The sequence below is a fragment of the Siniperca chuatsi genome, linkage group LG6 (assembly GCF_020085105.1).
Source record: "Siniperca chuatsi isolate FFG_IHB_CAS linkage group LG6, ASM2008510v1, whole genome shotgun sequence".
Lineage (NCBI taxonomy): Eukaryota > Metazoa > Chordata > Actinopteri > Centrarchiformes > Sinipercidae > Siniperca > Siniperca chuatsi.
Genome location: NC_058047.1, coordinates 8,712,943 through 8,735,275, shown reverse-complemented (window position 1 = coordinate 8,735,275; position 22,333 = coordinate 8,712,943). Strand labels below are relative to the sequence as shown.

Sequence of the window (22,333 nt, the reverse complement as noted above, 5' to 3'; positions counted from 1 at the left end):
AGCTAACCAGCTGCTAGCTGTAGCTTTATATTTACCGTACACACATAAGAGTGGTATCAATCTTCTCATCTAACCCTCTGCAAGAAAGCGAGTAAGTGTATTTCCCAAAATGTTCAACTATTCCTTTAATATGGTAGCCATATTGAGCATGTCTGTACTGTGGGATACAAACTGAAATGCTCCCCTTGCATTCGTCAGGCAACACTGTCATTTCGCCAGTAAATTTTGGTCTATTTTTAGTCTCCTTACTATGCAAATTTCTCAGCCAGTGAGCATGACAGGATGTGTTAGTAAAATCTGGATCCTGCTTTGCCTTGAAATCAGGAGGTATATGAGTTCAACCTGGATCTGCCACTCCTGTTTAGATACATGCACAGGTAAAGAGGCATCTGTGATGATGAAAGCAAAAAAACGTGCTTCAAAGAAATCTCACTACAGGGAGAGCTGTTCCACAAAAACAAGACCAGGCCAATAGCTCACCCCTCCTCCCTCCTCAACCGCCTCCTATCGCTTTCAGAGTCAACCAATAGAAATAGAGAGAGGGAGAGAGAGAGATGCCTGAGGGAGTGGAAAAGAAAAAAGAAAGACAGTTCTAGTTACGTCCAGAGGGATCAGTGGGCTGTCTGAATATGTCTCCCTCCTCCTACAGACCTAAACCTTTCTCCCTCAATATCCGGCTTGGCGTGAATGACACAGACGCATGCACACAACAATAAAGCTTGACCAACACACTGCACCGCACTCGATCTGAGTGCTACTACACTGTGCTGGGCCTTGTTGTGTCCTGGACCTGAATGACTGTGGCATAAACCCGGACTCTAATCAGCTTAATTATAGAAGCTGCTGATGAGACAAAGACTGTATGATTAATCATCTACTATACAGCTTAAACAGAGGAGTATTCCACTGCTTTGAATGGCAAGCAAGCTCTTACAGGCCGCTAAAAGCTTGTCACATTGGTAAAAGCTGTGACAAACTGTACATGTAGGTGCAAGCTAACAGTGAACTAGTTCAACAAAATTTTTAATAAATGGTCTGAAATTCTTAACTTCAAAAGGTTTCACATTGATTTCAAAATGCTTAGCCTAGTTTTTAACTATGGAGAACCAAGCACATGGCCTTGGATCCTAAAGCAAGACTACTTTTGTTTGTTACTTGGGTGTAAGCGTTCTTCAAAGTAGATTGATTATGATTCTCCTTGATATAAGCGGTGTCCAATCGAGCTCTTAAATGTGTTTACCCTCTATGAGTAAGGTATAGGGTTTTTGTTCTTGCCATCAAATGTGACAGGTCTGATTAATTTGTGTTGACAAAGTGACAGTAGTAAGATGACAGGGAATGAGGGGAGGGAGAGACGGAGAACGAGATGGAATAAAGGCTCCCAGACGGATCGAACCAGGGATGTGGCAGTTCATGGTCAGCACCTTAACCACTATAGTCCACCAGGGCGCCCCAAAACTGCAGTCGATCGCTGCATAACAAACTGAATCCATCACTTTGAGAGTCAGGCTGGTTTTACTACTATCAATCAAAATATAAACAAGGCCACAGAGAGAGGGAGACACCTGCCTTATTCACAGCAAAATATGTAAAGTAATGCTGTTGAGACATTAGCAGTGCTAGAGATCATGTTGAAGATTGACCTTGCTCCTGATGCCCTAGTTAGAAGATGAGTCCGGGCTAATAGGTTACAATCGCTAATGCAATGAAGTGTGATGAACTTGAACTTTTCATGTTTCCTTTTCGGTGCCTAAAACCATCAGTCATCTTCAGCCTTAATCTTTAAAATAGTGTATTTCATAATGAAGCAGTGTCTGCAAGCGATCTATGAGTTGTCTATGAGTTGTGAGTGTGATTTTCTCCTCTAAACCTGTCAGACTGCTTTATTAGAATAACTGAGCCCCAAAGAGATAAAACTTTCCAGTATTTCACAAAAATAAGAAAAGTTCAGAGAAAAGTAAAAAAAAAAGTAATGTAAATTTTAATGATATTGTTCCTCTTTGCTGTCCCAGAAATCACCTTGTGATCCCTTGTTCATTTTGCATCTCCTTAGAGGGGTCCCTACCCCAAGGTTTGGAACCACTGGTCTATAGTGGGTTAGACCTAGCGTGTTTGGAGACAAATATAAATTTGAAATATAAAATACCTAACTGCTAACTTGCTAGCATTAGGCTATATATGCAAAAAAAAAAAACAGGTCATACAGTCAACATAATCAATGTTTTCTTCAGTCCCATTTCCAAATGGATGCATTGACACCTTCTTCAATAACTGGCCTCTATTTGGTCATCTCTAAACAATATAAAAGATTAATTTAGCTCTTTGTTTATTTACTTTTAATTGTCCAACTAGGTCTACTATGTTGTATCATCTTCCCATCCTGAGTACAATGCTGTATAAATCCATTATGTCCGCAGTGTGAATGAACCGTACCTTTGCTCCTTACATTTCAGCTCTGCCGTATATGATGTGCATTGTCTCTATTTTACATTGTATCTATTTCTCTGCATTCCTGTGTGAGTTTCCCCGTTTGCTTGCCTATCTGTCTGTTAGCTGGTCTGTGTGCCAATCTCTCTCTGTGGCCAGATGGATGTGGGAGTGTGCAGACTGGTGAGCCAGTTACAGTGACAAACCTTGCTAATACAGACACCAGGGAAGGCTCTGATACAGGCTCCATCAGGTAACACAGCAGCAGAGAGCCCAGCCACTCACAGGAAGACAGAGCGAGACATCAACAGAACAGAGAGCTCTTGGCATTGCCAGAAAGATCAATGGTTTGTTTGAATGTGTCTCCCTCCTTCTAGAGTGCCAACCTTTACCCCTCAATATCAGGCTTTGTGTGAATGGGACAGATGGATACATAGACACACACAGACAGGGACGGGCACACACATACATAAAAGAGACCATCAGTAAGCAGACATCTGACACTGGAGCCCACCACCGCACCCCCACCTCACCCTCCCCATCACCAACCCCAATCCCCTTTCCTGATTGACCCTCCTCATTCTGCATCTTTTGTTTCACACAAGTGTTCATCCCTGGAGGCTGACTGACTCCACAGAGCACTGCAGTGAGGTGAACACAGGGCAGGCTCCAACTTTAACTTTAAACACCCAAAGTAACAGACTTCCCTGTTAGCCTTCATTTACTGCAAATACTATAATTACTGTTATTATGTTGTAATATTGGCAGTAATAGTTATCGTAGTTGTAATTTTATTGGACTATTGTCCTTCTTACTGGAAACTGCACAATGCTTTAAACATACTACAAGGAGTTTTAACTGGTTATGAAACTCTCAATTTAATACTGATGCCTTTACATGACCTGCATAAGCAAACGAGACCATAAGCGAGAAGATTGGCTATTTCCACATAGGAATTCTAAATGCCTATCACCGGGTCTGATTCCCCGAGAAATCAGACGAAACGATTTACGACACGCAGACTGGAAGAGCCAGTTAAAGGTCCAGTGTGTAACATTTAGGAGGAGCTTTTGGCAGAAACGGAATATGATATTTATAAGTATGTTTTAATTAGTGTTTAATTACCTAAAAATAAGAATCATTGTGTTTTAATAACTTTAGAATAAGCCGTTTTTGTCTTCAGAGGGAGCGGGTCCTCTTCCACGGAGGTCGCCATGTTGCACTTTTTTTTTTTTACAGAACGGACAAACAAACAAAAGGGGAGGGTGATGCGAGCGGTATTGAAATGGTTGCAAGCTGCAATTTCACTGCTAGATGCCACTAAATCCTTCACACTGGACCTTTAAAATCAAGCAGGAGGAGATTTTTCTTTAGAGAATTTTAATTTTGACGTTAAAGTTTGTGGTTATGGCTGATACTGGGGCAGAATAATCAAAGAGAAAAAGGGACAGTGATAGAGCACGAGCGAAAACACAAGCTACCGAGCTATATCTAGCTGTTGGCTTATTATTATGAAGACATGACATTACTAGGGAATGTTGATAACTTTAGCTTTCTCAACAAAATTACTATTATCGTGCAACCAAATCTGTTAGTTGTAGGATAACATGTAACCTAAGTGGATGAATGGTACTAAAACAAAGTTTACTTTGTTTCATCATCGTCATATTACAGTTATTAATCTTACATAGCCACAGATAGATACATTACCTCCTTGCTACAACAGCTGTGTTCAAAAAATAAAAATAGTATTAAAAATAACTTTCTTTCACTCGCTTCCAAAACAAACGCGCTATCCAGATCAAGAGCTTTACAACCGGAGGCGGTGTAAACACTACCACTTTTGTCCACAGGGGCCACTAGAGTCAAAACAAAATGAAAGTTCCTTGTAGTTTAAGATAAAAACAGACAATGATTTTGTAAACATGGATGATGCACAAACACTGAGTTGGTTGTTAAACATTTAAATTAGCCAGTTACTTTGAGATAGCCCTTTATCAGGATAAAATTTAGGCTTGTTGCATTTCTTTTCTTTCATCTGCTATTCAGTGTACAATTTACTTGGGGGAAAAAATCACATAAAGATGATACTTGAAACTATATAGAAGTACATGTTGTACATGGTGGGTTTTTTATGTTTAAATAGTGACATCTTGTAATCCCATATGGGATGGGCCAAATGTTTGGCATGACACATAAATAAAAACTAAGTAGTAATAGTAGTAACAGTTATAGCAGTAGTAATTGTAGTAGTGACAGCAACAATGGTCGCAGTAGCAGAAGTAACATCAGCTATCATAAAATTTTATTCTCCTCAAGGGGCTCTTTTACAGACAGACAGAACTGATCTCAGTGAGGATAAAGTGTCAAAATAAATGAGTTATTCTGACTGAATTCAATAAAGCATGTCAGGGATTTGTCATTAGATTAATGATAAACAGATGGATTATAGCATGTGCCTTTATCATTCAAGATCACGTTTTTTTTGTTTTAATGGGATACATTAGGCTTACAATCCATCATTCATGGCCAATTGACTAAACTTCTAAACTGAGAGTATGCTGCTGCCTTAAACTGAAGCAGGATTTATTCTACTGACTAGTGATGTGCAATTTCACATTTAAGCCCATATAAAAAAGTAAATAGGCTATGAAATGTGGACATCATGGAAGATATCACAGAAAATTGGCTGGAAAATTTGTTTGTATACATATGCTTCCATATTTTACACATTTTAATATATTATGGACACTGGAATAGAGTATTGTGTGCTATGTGTGCATGTTATCTAAAATATTATCCACATTCAAAATATATGTAAAATGAATGTCTGAACAGACGTTTTGATACTTTACAAATCTAAAGCATCTAAACCTTTAAGTCTAGTCTAAATTGTATGTTGAATGTATTAGTATTTGTTTCCCTTATAGGACGATGTATAGGAGTGGGCAGCACCTCATGTAAGAACACACATAATGCAGACGATTTTACAGAAAACCAATGGTAGCCTACTAGTCATGTAATAATCTGGTCTGCATACAATAACCCAATATGGCCATTGAGGTGGGGTCTGGGAGCCACTATGAGCCCTGGAGGGGATTCCGGGAGGTGCATAGCATCATTGTATAGGCTACTTTCACTACTGTTAGGCCACGTTAATACTGTGTAAAGTCATCACATCTTACTCAAGCACTCTCCACGTCAGCGTACAATCGCCATCCCAGTTGCCGGAGGCGGTGGGGACTCTTACCTGAGCTGTCCATGGTGCTGCAGTCCTCCTCTCTCAGCGGGCCTGCCTTCGGTCCAAGGGTGGCCGCTATGGAGCCTGCGAGTGTGGTGCTGCCGCTGCTGCTCCCTCTGCCGATACAGAAGCTATCTCCGCCACTATCGACCAGCTGCAAAGATTCATAGCCATCGTAACTGGTCTTTTTCTTGTAGGCCCCCAGTAAGCTCATTACCGAAGGACACAAAAAAAGGAATTTAAGACAAAAGAAGCCCCAAAGACGTAGTAGGCTACGCCGCGCCGTCGCCGCCACACACCGCCACAGCCGCCGCTGCTGCCTGTGCTGCTACTGCTGCTGCTGCTGCTGCTGGGTGCACCACATGTCCGAGGAGGAGAGGACGACCGGTCTCCTCTGTTCTCTGTGGAAAGAAATGTTCTGCCGGATGCTCTCTCTCTCTCTCTCTCTCTCTCTGTCTGTTTCTGTCTATCGCTTCCTCTTTTCTCAGCAGCACCGCATTTTACTACGACGCTGCTGCTGTTGCTGCTGTGGCTGTAGTCCCCGACTGAGTAAAAGGGAAATCCACCCCAACACGCAATCCTCTAATGTTATTGCTGCACCTATTATTCACATACTCTAATCAGTAGTTGTGAATACGACTATAGCTGATCAATACAGGACATTTTCATGTAAAGAAAAACTACAAAAATAAGGTCCTATAGAAATATATTAGGATATCATGAAGTTAAAAAATGTCACAGTACACTCACTATTAAGCACCACTAACACACTATAATTCCCATCAGTGTATTATGGGAATATCACAGTGACACCAATGCCAATACAGGCTTATAGTTGTCTCTGGTTGTGAAGCCATGACTCTCACATGTGACGTCATTACATTTGCTCACATGTAAATCTATATAAAATGAGTGGGATCCCAATTTTGTCACAATGTTCCTGTTATGGGTGGATTTCCCCTTTAAGCTCTTTTCAAAATGCCTATGGGCTTCTAGCCAATTATGATTGTCCTATGTAGATGTCAAGTGTTCCACAGTGCGTCTTATATGTTGTTTTCATTGAATATTGCCTGCATTAATTACACAATTTGAAGAATTAAGTAGGCTTTGACAATTATTTTCATTATAAATTGATCTGAAAATTATTCAGGTTCAGGTCTTTAAATTGCAAATTTTGTCTCAATTATAAGAGATATTCAATATACAATAATATAAAACAGAGAAAAGCAGAAACTACTCACTGGTGCCAGCAAATGTTTGACATTTTAGCTTTAAAAGTGACTCAAATCATTAATTGATTACAACAAATCATTTCATTTTTAAAGTAGATCAAAGTAACTGTTCCACTTAAATGTACGACAGATGCATCATAGATGTATCATGCTTGGTGTCTGCTGTAACCATGACTGCACTACAGGTGATAATGGTTTAAAGTGTGCTAAAAAGTAAACTTTGCAGTGTCATTTACTGAAACAGAAGAAAGTCCTCAGGGAGAACGTGTAGAGAAATAAAAGCCTCTCTTGCTATGACCTGCTTTCTTGGGTATAAATAAGGAGCAAATTATGAGTCTGGGCCCATAATAGAGCACATTTCTCACTTGAGTCCTGTACTGAAAATGAATGAGGACCCTTAGCCTTGTCATAATAAAAGATTTAAATAAGAGGAGTCTTGTAGTCAGCACTGCAAGACAACAGCACCATGCTTTGTCAGAAAAAGGAAACTCACTCTGCATTACAGGGAGTTTTCTCAGCCTCTACATGACTAGTAGCAGCCTTGAATGTTAATAGGCTCTTTGTAATGTAATTCAAATCTGACAGATTTTTAATTTTAGCTCCAAATTTGTAATTTTAGCTGTGTAATGACCCTGGATCCATGCAGGACAAAACTCTGACCACTGATGGCATGGCATGCTTCCTTCTTTGGCCTTGTCCCCTGGCAACGGAAACCCTGCATGGTTCTGAAAAGAGGACATGAGCCTGGGAAACTCTTTTGGGAGAGCAGACGGGAGCTCAAAGCACAGCGGGAACGGAATGTCCGAAAGGGAGGAACGATACCCCCACCATAACCAGACGCAAAGTGCTGCCGCTCCATTGTTGCAACGGAGCTTCCTGTCTTGTTCCTAACGGTTCCTACCAATATTTACCCCTTAATGTCCTTCTGAGCGTGACTGATTAGGATACAGCAAGTAGGCGCTTAGAAGGACATCACAATCTCTGCCACGATCAGAGGTTTACACGACAAACCCAATCAAACACATAAAAAGAGCTGGAACAATTAGTATATTAATTGTTTAGTCCATCGACAGTCATGTCAGTCATTTTTCAAGCAAAATAGCCAGACATTCACTAGTTCCAGCTTCTCACATGTGAAGATTTGCTGGTTTTCTGGTTTGTCATATATGATAGTAAACTGAATATCTTTGGGTTTTGGCCAAACAAAACAAGCAACGTGACTATATCACCTTGGGCTCTGGGAAATTGTAATGGATATATTTGACTGGTTTTTTTTTTAGACATTTCATAGACAAAAATATTAATAAATTAATTGAGAAAATAATCAGCAGATTAATCAATAATGAAAATAATCATTAGTTGCAGCCTTGAAAAAAAATATAGAAAAAATTATATCTTCCAACTTGAGCAACATTGAAGACTTGGCATAAAAAAGCTCGTAGAAGAATATGTTGGCCTATATGAGACCTCTGATATTAACAACATTTCTAGGCAGTGTATTATGGATCCTAGTTTAACCCTTATGGGAGTTGGGCAACCATTGCATAAATATGGGCAACTGGCTCACAACAAAACATTTATGCTAGTGCAGCACTTGCCTTAGTGACCTGTAGTAGTAACAGGGTTGCTGTGAGACAGGCTTTCTAAGTTGCTCTTATGTACAAAACAAACCAAAGACTATGATGACTTTTGAGGCATTCATTTACATCTCTCTTTTAAGAATCCCTGAAAACCCTTTAAATGCAATGCTCAGCGCCATTTTAACTGTTTTATGGCATTGCTGTAATGTGATACTGACTATAGCCTTGTATGTTAAAAGAAGCAGTGTCACTATTTTCATTGGTTTTTTACCACCATTCTCAAGGATAGATTGAGGATTAATGATTATCCCCATAGCAGTTAAAGCAGAATCCAGGAATCTGCTGGATCAGCTGTAGGACTAACCTGACAAGACAGACGGTGCACTTGAATCTGTGAAAAGGGTTTGGGCTTGTAATCCAAGGATTCTTGTTCTGTGTGGTAGAAAACCGAAACATAACAGATACACACTGGCTGCTATGTGTCTTCATAGAAAAACAATGCGGCCTACTTTAGGGACTGAAAACTGGAGGATCACAGTGTTCATCAGCAGTATCCCGTTGAAATGGTGCTGAGCACGGCACAGACTCTCCACCTGTGTACCTACTCTAAGTCCCTGCCTTCAACCATAAAAAAGACTTAAACCCCTTGTACACCTGCTCTTTTAAATGCACCATAAACAGAGGCATTACAAATACAATAATCTATTCATTTAGAAGTTAGATGCTATGCTTTAAAGACACAATGAAATGAAAAATACATTTATCAAGTTATAATCCTGTGTGTTGATTATTGATGTATTTCTAGTTACATAATTTGCTGTGAAGGCAGCAAAAGGGGCCTGACTCAGTGTCTGATGATCAGAACATGAAACCAAACCAAGCTGTGTTAAGGTGCTCACGTGACGTGCGTGACGCTGGTGGTGACGTGACGATTTCTATTGGACAGTACAAGAGAGGAGCTTTCCTCTCAATTTAGAGCCCGTCCTGGATGATGAAGATGGTGATTCTGATAATAGGCCTACTGATGATCAAGATGCAAGAGACATCAATCACGTCCACATGCCATAATACCTAGGATATATGTTTTTTTGTTTTTTTAACTGTCCTCTTAAAATATTAAATCGATTTGCGGACAGAGTGCTGTGTGCCTTTAACTGGTGTCCTGAAATGCCGTTACCGAGCTCATCAGCTGACAGAAAAATCCAGCTGAAGTGGAAACCTTCTTATTGTTAATTCAGTCTAGTTCTGGGGATGTCATGCATCATAAGGATAAAGCCACCGTAGCAGTAATTATCATACAGGAAAATGTCTCATTACACATAGGCTATGTGAAAAAAAAAATCGACACCTCCTGAACAAAAATAACCCAAATGATGTCATTCATGATGCTCGTGTGCGCATGAAGCCACATAGAGGCCCTGAGAGACACATTTGTGATTTTAGATGAATTTCTCTCCTAAGTGAGAACAAACAGAGTATTTCCCCGTAGAACAAGTGCATGTTGATGATAAGCTCGCTGTCCACCGCGCAGAGATGCACTGTGGGGGTGGGGTGGGGGGGAAGTGCTGTCAATTTCCAGAGGTTGCCTGGTATTATGTAACAACCACACACAGATCAGGATGCTCTCTCTCTCCTTCTCTGCCTGGTTCGAGATGCAAAAGAGAGACCAAGCCAATAAAACGTGCCTCATGAATCACATCAAATGAGTAAAAACGGAGAATCCTGCAGATGACATTACCTTTCAGACCGCTTTCTACCATTCTCCCGGGAGCACCGTCTTGTGCCGTGGTGGAGATGCGCTCTGAACCACGGCTCCGCTCACAGACACCGACCTTTGATTTGTCATTCGCTGCCAGTCAAAGGTCAAAGCGTTAAACGTCCTGTGAGACACACTGTCCTACAAGGATTCCCCGGTAGCTCCCAGTTAACCTGTCGGTAAATTTACACAGGCAGCACCAGGATACGGCATCATCATATAATCACATATTGGCATATGAGCAACAAACAAGGTCCTGCGAAGGCGATTGGTAGATATGTAAATACTGTGGATGAGCCTTATCGAGACAGCACAAGGGAGATTGGATGTTCGTGAATCTGTACAGTAGAAACTGCGCCGCTCAGCGCATCCTGCCTGAGCTGGCAGTGGGGCTGAGCCAGCCTGGTAAAACCTGGGATGGACTTCAGAAACAGGCTGCCTGTAATGAGCGCCTGTGAATTTGCTGCATGAAATCTCTTTAGGCCTACTCACAAAAGAGAACTGCAGTAATCGCGAAACACGGCACTGGTGATATGCAACAATAGGACAAGAATTATTAAGAGATTAAAGAGCTCATTAAATAATTTTATCAGGTCACAAAACGGCTGAGCACCACTCTCCTACAGTAGAGGTCCCCATAAGAACAAGGATCATGAGGCGATTAAAAACAACGTGAAATACACCAACTGCGCTGCATTTCAGGTTTTGCACACTGAGATAATAGACTTCTTTTTATGCCTAATCTAAATCTGCATGATTGTTCACAAACGACAGCGCTACACCTTCTGTCAAAGGTAAAGACAGCAGATGAGACTGCAGGCATAATCCGTGACAGTTGAGCAGGTCTAAGCAAGATCTAATGCACATGGGGTTTATTTACAGATCTGAGAGGATTAGAGAAGAGAGGAGGGGATATAGACAGCCTTCCTATGTATGTGCATGCATGCGTGTATTTGTGTGTGTTTTAAATATACACCATAGCTTTTGTGTTTAGTACAAGTTAGCACACCCTCCTGCTGCTTCCTGTTTTTCTCACATGGCACGAAAGATCAAGGAGCAAAGAGGGGAGGAGCAAAGCCTTTCTATTATTTTTATGTTTTGTTTGCTGGAAGGAAAGAAATAAAAAAGAAACATAAAGCGTGTAATAGCCATAGATTATAGTGAATATTCAGAGAGTCTTCAGAGTTATAAAAATACACGTTGTGTAGTTTCAACCAGGCAGACCACCAGTAAAAATCAAAACATGACCTAGCCTATCTGAAAAGTCATTTTAATTATTTAAAACACAAAAAACGTTTGTGTATAAAACTAATTAAATAATGTTTCATGTTTTTGGCTTTTTGTGGTTACACTGCCCTCTTGTTCACAGCATGTTTGGACTGAGAAATAAATGTTAAAAGCACCTATAAAGAAATCTGTCTACACCCAACCAAATCAGTATGAATTAGCTGGTGGTCCCCCACAAAATATTAGCTGAATATAAGACACAGTAATTCAGATGCAATTCAGATGTGTACATGTACAGTTGGTGCATTTTGTTTTGCAACAAGTATGGGTTTAATCATATACAAAGACCATGAGAAAATAATTTTATTGTTCTGGTAATGTAACATGTTTGGACAGCATGGTTCAGAAAAAATCCACTGTGGTGTTACACAACAGCAGTTGGGTGTGGTCATGTACAACTTAACACACCCTACCCATTCATTCAACAACACACACTGAGCATCCAGGCGCTTGTTGCTCCCCAACATGAAACCAAAGTGTAAATCATATGCTGTAAGAAAGACAACTCCTACAGACTCATCCCATTTAGACACACCCCCACTTTATCAACCTAACATCTATAGTTTTCATACTTTAGCTGAGGCCACTGAGACATTGACAAGTTGCTGGCATTTTGCATACATAGACGTTATCCTATTGTCACTCAAGCAAAAAAACATTATTGAATAAAGGAGTCAGTGTTTCTTTTTGTATCTTTGGTCTGCCATTGTCTCAAAGGGCTTCAATCTGTACAACATCCAACACCCAACAAAAAATTATATAAGGCACCTTTTACCTCAAAAGCAATGATGTTGATGTGGGTTACTTATGGCCAGTCCCTGAATTAGTGTACATTGCTATTTTGAGGCTTCATGATGAATTCAGGTGATAACATTTTACTATAAAGTTTAAACATTGCAGAACCAGCATTAACAGAGCTGGAAAGTACAATTAAAACCTATTTGTCGGTCTTTATTGCACAGGTTTAGTCACTAGTGAGCTTAAGTTATTGTAAAAGGCAAACTCTCTTTGTGCCATTGGTTGAAAATATGACATTTTTTAACTTTAGGTGATGGACCACAAGCTATTCTGTAAGGTGAGAAAGTATTCTCATTTACCAATCACTTAAAAATAAAATGAAATGTTAACATTTTACAAGTTGTTCACCCAGCAACAGTGATTTCTACATTCAAAGAATCTGAAAAACAAGACAGACCTTTAAGTACATGATCATAAAAGTGCCCTGTTAATGACAAAAAGTTATATCCAGCAGTATTTAAAAGTCGAACAAACACTGCAAAACATTTCATTTTATAAACAATAATCTGTGACATTTTGATGATTTGAATCTCAACCTTACATATTTAAAGGAATGTAACAACATCAAAGGCACTCTATATTCTGTGCATTGGTCTTCATCCCAGCCACAGAGTGTGCTGTAGAGTGATTATAAGGGCTTCTTGCACCAGTCCAACACCAGCCCAGCATGTTAACAGTTGCAGATTGCATAATATTCTGCAGCATTCCAGTACAAAAGTAAAGAATAGCAGTTCATACAGTGCACATTGTTTGCATAATTGATGGATATATCCTGAAAACACTGAGCTGATAAAGCCAAATAATTAAAAACTGGTTGTGCAGAAAAAAACTGACCCAAATAAACCTATCCGAGACTGATTTTGGTTTTGGATATGACACAATGCATAATGTCAGTATTGCCCTCAGTGAATCTGTCAATTAAGGCTGTGGTGAATTTAATAAAAATGATTTTGTTATGTGTATTCTGCTCAATGAAAACTGCAACTCTTCAGTTTCAGAATGTCATGAAGTACTTGAAGGGAAATTGAAGGGTTTAACTCTAAAATTATTCATTGAGGCAACAATGTGGCATAATTTGCTTGATTATAATTTAAAGTGCAATTAATCAAATCTGTAAACATAACTATTTAAGAAATAGTTCCTGTGTCTGCTTTCATTAAAGTTTTATTTTCATAACATTCATTTTGTTCGGTATCATATATTTAATGTTGGAGTGAGACACCTGCTGTAATATTTTGGTTTTTGGTTTAATATTCTTGGAGTAACCTTACCCCTCTGTTGTTGGTTTCTAGTAATAAAATCTTAAAAATGGAGAGCTGCAATGAAGGGAATCCTTCCTTCTCTATTTACTTTTTCTCCTGTTTATAATCTTCTAACTGCATCCCTGAATAAGCTATGATTTCAATTCAGTGTGTGGTAATTGGTACAATTGCAGCTAAAAACACAAAATTGTAAAAAATAAAAAATAAAAATGGCTTGATGGTGAAGGCTTGTGTAAAATTCTGATTTACAAAAATGATCATTTTTGATATTGCCTTGAACATTTGACCATGATAATGCAGGAATCAACACAATCAGTAAAGCTCGAGGAACAGTTGCATACAACCATTCATTTGAAAAATGTAATTGAATCACAAACATGTTGGATGACTACAGTTTTGATCAGTGTCCTTCTCTTTAAATCTTACTATTATTGAGGAAACTGAAAGCTGAGGCCAGCAAGTAGAAACATCACCCCACTTCCTCTGGCAGCTTCCCGATGTTTCCCTGTGGTCTCTTCATTCAGAGTAGTGTCAGGGTGTCTGGGTTTGGAAGGCATCTGATGGCTGTATGTGCATCTTGGTGCTGAGGAGAGAGTTGATATAAGGCCAAATCCGGTCTGTCTCTGTACCGGAAAATGAGTGCAGGATTCCCTGTGACCTGAGTGAAGAAATAAGAGAACAAATAAACAAGTAAAAATTTAAATATTGATTGATCGATTGATTGAATGGCAGAATGTTGCTAATTAGTTTCGAAATGTTAATTTAGCATTGTACTCCTATAACATTGTCGGACTCATGATGGCCAAAATCGATGTAGCAGAACCAGATATCATCTTTCTTAGTCCACACATTCTTTTTCCTTGTCAAAAACTGGCACTTACATTACCCACAATGCAACTCAACCACCAACAGTTCTGTCAGAGATTCGGGTGTGCTATGCTAGTAGCGGCTAATGACCTAATAACCTTGAGCCGCTAGCCTCAAGCAGAGATGAGGAGCGGGCTACAGAGGTAAACGCACTTTCTTAGTTATAAAATAATCAACTATTTATCACAGAAAAACATCTAAGACTTGAGAGGTGACTGCTAAATAAAAGCATTTTTAATGTAAGAAACTACCGAATTCACATAATCCCTTTCGTGACGTCCATGTTTTGTTATCGTCTGACATCTGGGTTTGATTTTCTAAGTGCAACATTGCACATGAGTGCACCCCTTTTCAGCGTCCAGATCTCAATTCTCCGTAATATAATGTTACTATGATCATTTTCAGTGATAATGTTAGAAAAACTAAAGACCAGTTAATGTTTATTCTGATGGATTATCTATTTTAGTAAAGTTTCAATCTGATTTTCATATGTTGACATCAAGAACTGACACTACTGGCTGCCTTTGTTTAAGTATTTACTGACTTGTATAAGTCTATGACGGGCTTGGCCACATCTTTGTAGTGTCTCAGTCTGGACATCAAGGCTTCTGGTTTATCATCATCATGCTGAATCAGTGGCTCTCCAGTGATGTCATCCTTACCCTGAGGAAGGCAACACAAGGTCACACATGCAACAATGCAACAAAGGTCAACTCAAGACAATGCACTGGAATCTCATAGCACAGGATTACAACACAACACACTAAAATAAATATCACACTGCAGGTAGACACATACCTACAGTCTTTACCGTATCAATATCAGGATATTTTTGTTCATCTATTACAAAGATATCAAAAACATAACATCAACATTGGCCATGAAATTTGGTAAAGATTTCTGGTCGCTGCTTGAACCTTGATCTTTCCAGCCATTGTTAATGCAAAAATGTTATAGTCAACATAAGGTGCTATCATGTAATGGTGATATCTTGGCTTCAAATTCCTCCCATGTTACATAAAAATGCCTCCATTTTGTACTGCATTCTGCATTCTGTTTAATAAAGAAAAAATGCTGCAAAATAACTTTATTATGTGACTAATTTCTTCTGGTGAGGCCATGCAAACTGATGCCAATGGTACATGACCTCACAGTCAAGTAGCAAATACTGTGAGTGGTATACTGGAGACAGATGACATTTGCTGTCAGGGCACCAAAAGCTCTGGAATAGCCTTCCACTGAATATGAGGCGAGAAATACCAGCGTCCAGACTTATTCACACTTACTGTAATTACTTCATTTATTTCTATTTATTTAAAGATCCCCTCCAGACATATAAAGACACTCTGCCTTGAGTAATAAATTGTTAAAAAGTTAAATTAACAAATTAGAATTAGAATTACTTCTTCACGTTCATAGAAAAATCCAATATCTATGAAGATGAACATTTTAGAAATAATTATTATTATTATTACAGATTTGAGTTGATTTTAACATGATCAGTTAAGAAAGATATGAAATAGTCAATTAGGTCAAGGACCTTGTAAAGTGAAACAACAAGCAGTAGGAGTGTTGTTGTTGTGCAGGAGGGTAGGGTAGTGAGTTAGGAGATTGTACTTCATCTGGTTCCAGTCTCTCATTTTGATGAGCTTCCACCCTGCTGAAGCCAGACGTTAAATCCCTACCAGCTTCAAAACACCCTGACACAAATCATGTGGGGAAAAAACTGAAAGGACAAAATTGTCCTCCAGAAAATCTATAAAGTGCCGCAAAAAATTCTAAATGCCAAGCAGAATATTTAAAGCACTGTAACTTCTAGACTTTTGAGACCTGCACTCGTGGCGGGTTGAAGCCCATGTTGTAGACTCTACCACTGGTTGGATGGATCCAGCGGTCGCTCAGCCTCTCCCTCAGAGTCTCGTAGGGGATGTTGAGGCTGATGACCAGGTCGAGCTGATACAAATTGTTCAGAGCTTGGGCCTGTGCCAGAGTCCGGGGAAAACCTAGACAGAGAAGCGAGAATGTGTCAAGCACCGTCAACCAGGAATAGCTTATGTTAAGTGTTATACATTGATGTATGACCTTTATTTTTTTAAATATTTTTTCTTGAACAGAGACAGGAAAGGGGGAGGTAGGATGACATGCAGCACAGGGCCGCGGGATGGGATCGAACCCAGGCTGCTGCAGTAAGAATTCAGCCTTGGAGCGCACACTCTACCAGGTGAGCTACCTTTATTTTTCTCGCAGCTACATTTCATATTGTGATGCATATGCATTTGTCAAGTTATGATTATCATTTTGAGTGAATAACATAAGAAAGACATACTGTACATGAATAACAGGCCATTTCACAGTTTCATACATACAGTTTATTTCCTGTTTACTGTAAAAGTTTGCTAATATTAGTAGCTGACAGCAAGTAAAGTTGGACTCCACCTGTTTCGAGTTTTCCAGTGAAATGGTCTGTAGCGATGACATAATAACAAGATTATGTATGTGTTAATGAACTTACTGAAAAAAAAAATGCTCTCAGTTACATGACCTGGATGAACCATCAGTAGACAAGAGTCTAAAGTCACGCTAGCAGCTCTGTGAGGCTGTATGATGGTTCTTGAGGTAAAGTCAGATGATCACCAAAGTTATTACAATTCATCCTGAGGGGGATGGTAATCCATCCAATAGTTGTCGAGACATTTCACTCAAAATAACAAAAGTCAACCTCTTGGTGACACAAGAGATAAAGTCAGGGGATCACCAATGTCATTAGCAGTCATCGTCTGGGAGCCATGAATGTCTGGATACAATTTGTGCCAATCCATCTATTAGATATTAAGATATATACTGGATAAGTGAAAACTTTTACCTGCTGATGGCGCTAGATGAAAAGTTAGGGGATCCCTAAAGTCAATAACATTCATCCTCTGGGGACCATGAATGTCTGTACTAAATTTTGTGGCAATCCATCAAATAGTTGCTCAAATATTTCAGTCTGGACCGACAGACCAACATTTCCATCCCTAGAGCCGCATCACTAGCGAGGCTAAAAGCATTAGTAGATGCACAGAAGCAGAATTACTCTTCTGTTCCACTTTTGTTATGAGACTTGTGATTGAATTACATTGCTGAGATCTCTACGGGAAAATTATTTTTCCTCTTGCCCCACTCTACTGGGAGATCAGAAGTCAAGTGACCTACAGAACAGAGCAGCACCAGTGGGGTTGGTAGGTGTTCAGTGTCTTGCGCAAGGATGCTTCAGCATGGTGGCTGTTCACATGGCAAGCTTGCTGTAAATGTAGTTCCTTTAGTTTTAAGACCATTGTCTCCCTCAAACCACAAAACTTTTTTTTTAGCATGGTTTGGTATACAAGTATTTGGGCTTGTCTTCAGTTTATTGCTTCTTTATGTGTTAGAGCAGAAACTGGCAATCGCTCTGTATGTGTCTTTGTTTGGTCAATTAAGAGCTGTTAAATTTCTCTTACCACCAGAGTATCATGCTGCCCACAAATGAGTGAGAGGGAAGCACCAATCAAAAGTTACAAGAGGGAAAGAGACAGGGAGCAGGCAAGAAATTACGTCTATACTGTATAGTACAGTATATTTTGGGAATATATATTTTATCTGTAGATGTGTCTGTATTAGTTGGTGGGGGGGTTAAATTGAACAATTATGACATATGCGTTTGAAACCCAAATGTGAAGAATACCATGCAAACCAATATGCTGTGGACACTAATAACCAAGTCTATCAGAGTCATGAGATAAACATGATGAACTGAGAGATAAATGAGGCAAGTGTGTATGCGTGTGTGTGTGGGCTTGTTTTACTATATTAGTGGGGTCCAAAAACTGAGAGCCCACTAAACTTGTGGGGTTCAACAGCTTTGTGGGGACCAAAATGCTGGACCCCACAAGTTTAAAGGGCGTTTGAGGGTTAAGACTTGGTTTTAGAGTTAGGGTTAGGGTTAGTGTATAGGGCTAGGGAATGCATTATATCAATGTGTGTGTGTGTGTGTGTGTGTGTGTGTGTGTGTGTGTGTGTGTGTGTGTGTGTAACCTTGATTTGGTTGCCCTCTTCTCTTGCTAAACAAGAATTATTTGTTTAGTGATCATGTTTCAAGGTTTAAACATATATAAGCACCAACCAGTTTGTTTCATCAATGTTTGGCATCTCTCTTGAAGGTAGTGGATAATATTTAACTTGAAAAGGGACATCTCATATGTTACTATTGGCTCAGACTAAATATGTTACCAGATAACATCTTCCTCGAGATGATATGACAAAACTTGAAAAAACATGCAGTTTTGTATTTTATAACTTCCTAACCTAACACACTTCTGAGGCCATTTCCAACCAGTACTTCACAAAAAGGAACAATGTATGTATGTAATGTAATGTAGAATGTAATAATACTACTACAGGTTTTGTCACTTCATATTGACTTGATCTCCACCATAAGGAAAGACATATAAATCTTTTTTTTTTAAATTGACTTATGAATGTTGTAACAAAGTTCACTGAGTGAAAGCTTGGCACTGAATGCTGAATAAATTATGAATTGTGAAACTTGTGATAGAGAACAGAAAAGCACAGGGAACTTGGTCGAAGCTCCTGTTATTAACGGCAAAAACATTTTTAAAGGATATATTTGATCTTTGATTTGAGCTTTGACCCTTCTTCTATGACTTCTGTAAGTTGAATAACAGTGGGGAGCATGTACAGACCTGCTGGTACTGGATTTAGTATCCCAGAGTACTAACCCACAGATATAGGATAATGTAATGTGTATTTTTCCACTTACTTACTCCTCAGACTCAAGTAAAGGAGACACTGCATATAGCACTTTGGGGGCCATGTTTCTGAACATTCAGGGGTATAAAATGCCTGCCTCTAACATGGCTATCAGTCTGGGGATTTTGGGGGTGGCACCTGGGGTGGCCAATCAGATTTAAGGGGTGGCTGGCAGGCAGTTCCCTCCACTGGCCATGATGCTGCTTTATGAAAAACATATTCCCTCACTAGAAATGATCAAGACAAGGATGGAGGCTGCTGTAAGATAAAAGAATGCAAAGCTAGTGTACCATAGTGCATCAGTAGAATAATGTAAAGACCATCCACTCTGACTGTATACAAACAAAAAACACTATTTTTCTTACCATCCAGCAGCCAGCTGTGGTCGCTCAGCTGTTCCAGTCTGGGCAGCATCAGTCTGGTCATCACATGATCAGGCACCAACATGCTTCTTTCTACGTAGGTCTTCACCAGCACACCTGCCTCTGATACACAACAGACAGGTGAAGATAGTCAATATATGTATGTTTATGCTTCCTGCTTCTGAAATTCAAAAACAAGACAGTTCAGGGCCTGTTGAACTTATCCAGGCCTTGATACAAAAAAACACACTTGTTACCACTGAAGAGCATCTTGTTAATGCAACTATCTGACCAGAGATAATAAATGGTTACAACTGTCACTGCAAACTCCGGCCTGTAACCTCTCCTATCATATTCATTTAAAATTACACTGGAAACTGGAGCCTGCTGTAGATAATTAAATCTATATTCATGCAAGTCACTGAATTCATTAAACAAACACACCTACTGAACTCACTGGTTTATGTGAATAAAAGGCTTAGTTAACCTAACCAGCAGGTCACAACTTCACTGAATGGATTCAGTAATGGCAACCAAGCACACATGTTTTAACTTAAGCTCTCTGAACTGAACTCCAATTTTATTATCAGTATACATGAGCTTGACACATGCTGGGAATTAAATTAATTCCATTTGGGTAGTTATAATGAAGAAGTTTAAAGGCACAATCAATGGTTTAAGTTTGGGGAAATAATTGTAATAAAAACCTTGAGAGGTGTTTTAACTGGAATAACACTGAGTCATTGTGAGGTTGGACACTTTGACAAGTTAAGTCTCTACACTAGATTGAAATCGGCTAAAGAAAAATTAAGTTTGCGGTCATCCAAATGTCTCGTATTCTGGAGTTTGGATAGAGGGATGAAGATTTACTCTCAAATGAGCTTCTAGGAAACAAATGTGGACCAGAAAATACACACATCCCACTTCCTTCTGCAAACTCCCCATTGTTAATCAGCTGTGATTTAATTTTTGTATCAATTATAATGATATTAAGGGGAAGAAAATTGAAGAATCGTCAAATTCACCTATACAGCATAGAAAATGACGTGTTTGATTAACTTCTTTTCTGCAGACTGGCTCTTCGTCTTGGCACCACAGTATTGACGTTTGGGCTACAGTACATGAGCAGATATATCCTACCTGTATTTGCCGTTATGCTCTCTCGTAGATAGTGGCCACTGGACAGATATTGCAGGCCAAAGCTTTGCGCAATCCTCTTGGATATCGTTCCTTTCCCTGATCCTGGTGGACCCATGATAGCAGCTCGGAACAACTTGGCCATGTCTTCCTCAAACAAAGACTGCAACTGTAAAACCTCTGGGCAGCACAAATGTTGTTGTTCCTGTTTGTGCGCGAGAGAATTAAGTAAATTAGCTTTTAATTAAACACCTAATCAGTTGCACGCAAGAGCGATCAAACAGGTCCAAAGCCAATATGGTTTATAAACGTGCCTTGCCAATGTAAATTTCAGTTTATCTCTGGAGTCTGCGGTTCTTTACGCAGAGCACAGTCTCTGCGCACATTGGGACTATCCTGCTCTATTACTACTCGGATCAAGTCAAAACGCCTTTTTCCTTTTTTCTTTCAGCTCTGTGATGGATACATTACGCTCGTCTACGTCTTTAAGAACAGAGACTTTTTTACTGCGAATGAATGAGGGAGTCGCCACAACGCCCTATTTTTCTGCGCACATCATCCAGAAAAAATGCGGATGACTGACTCGCACGAACTTTAAGGGGTAAACTGGTTACTGTAGTTTTTATATACAAGTGGTGTACAACAACAACAACAACTGTAGTCTGTTAAATCACTGGCTATAGTTTCCCTTAGGAGAGGGGAAACTGTGATAATCCTGATTATATTTTACAAGCATATGGACGTCATAGGAAAACATAGTTCTAACTCATAAGTAGAAAGACCAGAATGTGTTCCTTCATACTAGCAAGCAAAAACACAAAAATAAAATAAAATTGCATAGCCAATTCACTGCACTGCAACATATCAAAAGTTTAGGATAGTAAGGGCATGCCTTTCTGTACAGCAGGTTAAGGCTAAATCTGTCATGTTGCAGCCTGTTTGGGAAGCCTTATATAAAGTTATTTTGATCTGAAACTGCAAAGATTTCCGTGGGAAATCAAATAATCCCACCCTCAATACATGTTGGGGCTTGTTACAATGATTTTTTTGGGGGGGGGGCAAAAGGCCATGCCACTAATTTATTACAAGCCAGTCACCTGACCCCATAAAAATATTGATATTTGGTTTGCAAAAGATTAGATTAGATTAAACTTTATTGTCATTACACAATAAAGTACAAGGTAACGAAATACAGTTTAGGTCTAACCAGAAGTGCAATAAGCAAGTGCAGGATATAAAATATGTGCATAAATGCAGGATAGAGGAGTATTATGAAAATATTTTACAAGTGGTACTATGGACATTATATACAGATGGCATTACTATAAACAGAAGTATACTGATGGAAGTAGTGCAATGAATATTAAGTAGTGCACATTATGGACAGAAATAGTTAACAGTGCAGAAGATGAGTTATTGCAGTATTTGGTACATAGTACTGGAGTGCAAATGATGCAGTATATGTATAAATAAATAGTCCGGTAGTGCAAATGAACATGTGGTACATGTAGCAAAAAAAATTATTTAGCAGCAGCAAAAACAATATAGCAGCATTTGTGTTTATGGTATATTAAGGGACAGTGAAATCAGGGGGGG

The 22,333-nt window shown here is 39.3% G+C and overlaps 2 protein-coding genes across 11 annotated transcripts in view; both read right to left on the bottom strand.

Annotated features, from left to right (window-relative positions):
- Window positions 1-10,563, bottom strand: part of dnajc6 (DnaJ (Hsp40) homolog, subfamily C, member 6) — a 45,934-nt gene extending 35,371 nt beyond the window's left edge. For 2 of the 9 annotated variants that reach the window (XM_044199713.1, XM_044199715.1), the window contains exons 1-3: window positions 10,219-10,563; window positions 8,845-8,912; window positions 5,678-5,822 (exon numbers count right to left, since the gene is read on the bottom strand). In XM_044199713.1, coding sequence (XP_044055648.1) covers window positions 5,678-5,822; window positions 8,845-8,912; window positions 10,219-10,240 — 235 coding nt within the window. In that variant the 5' untranslated portion in view covers window positions 10,241-10,563. Of the gene's footprint in view, window positions 1-5,677; window positions 6,344-8,844; window positions 8,913-10,218 lie in introns of those variants that run through there. The other 7 variants (XM_044199718.1, XM_044199716.1, XM_044199719.1 and 4 more) reach the window with 6 other exon arrangements.
- Window positions 10,564-11,810: 1,247 nt separating this feature from the next.
- ak4 (adenylate kinase 4) lies at window positions 11,811-21,300 on the bottom strand. Of its 2 annotated transcripts, XM_044201183.1 has the most exons (6): window positions 21,052-21,300; window positions 20,741-20,942; window positions 19,604-19,723; window positions 16,281-16,453; window positions 14,995-15,113; window positions 11,811-14,241 (listed from the first exon to the last, which is right to left on the bottom strand). In XM_044201183.1, exons 2-6 carry the CDS (start codon window positions 20,880-20,882, stop codon window positions 14,115-14,117), a joined length of 681 nt encoding a protein of 226 aa, XP_044057118.1. In that variant the 5' UTR covers window positions 20,883-20,942; window positions 21,052-21,300; the 3' UTR covers window positions 11,811-14,114. The 2 variants fall into 2 exon arrangements, with proteins under 2 accessions (XP_044057118.1, XP_044057117.1); XM_044201182.1 differs by having other exon boundaries at window positions 20,741-21,299.
- Window positions 21,301-22,333: the final 1,033 nt, after the last annotated feature.

Excerpts from the sequence above, each read along its gene's own strand:
- ak4 (XM_044201183.1), bottom strand. The coding sequence starts at position 20,882 with ATGGCCAAGTTGTTCCGAGCTGCTATCATGGGTCCACCAGGATCAGGG. Across the intron at positions 19,724-20,740 it reads GAGCATAACGGCAAATACAG|AGGCAGGTGTGCTGGTGAAG; the intron begins GTAGGATATATC and ends GTTGTGTATCAG. Across the intron at positions 15,114-16,280 it reads TCAACCCGCCACGAGTGCAG|GGTAAGGATGACATCACTGG; the intron begins GTCTCAAAAGTC and ends TGCCTTCCTCAG.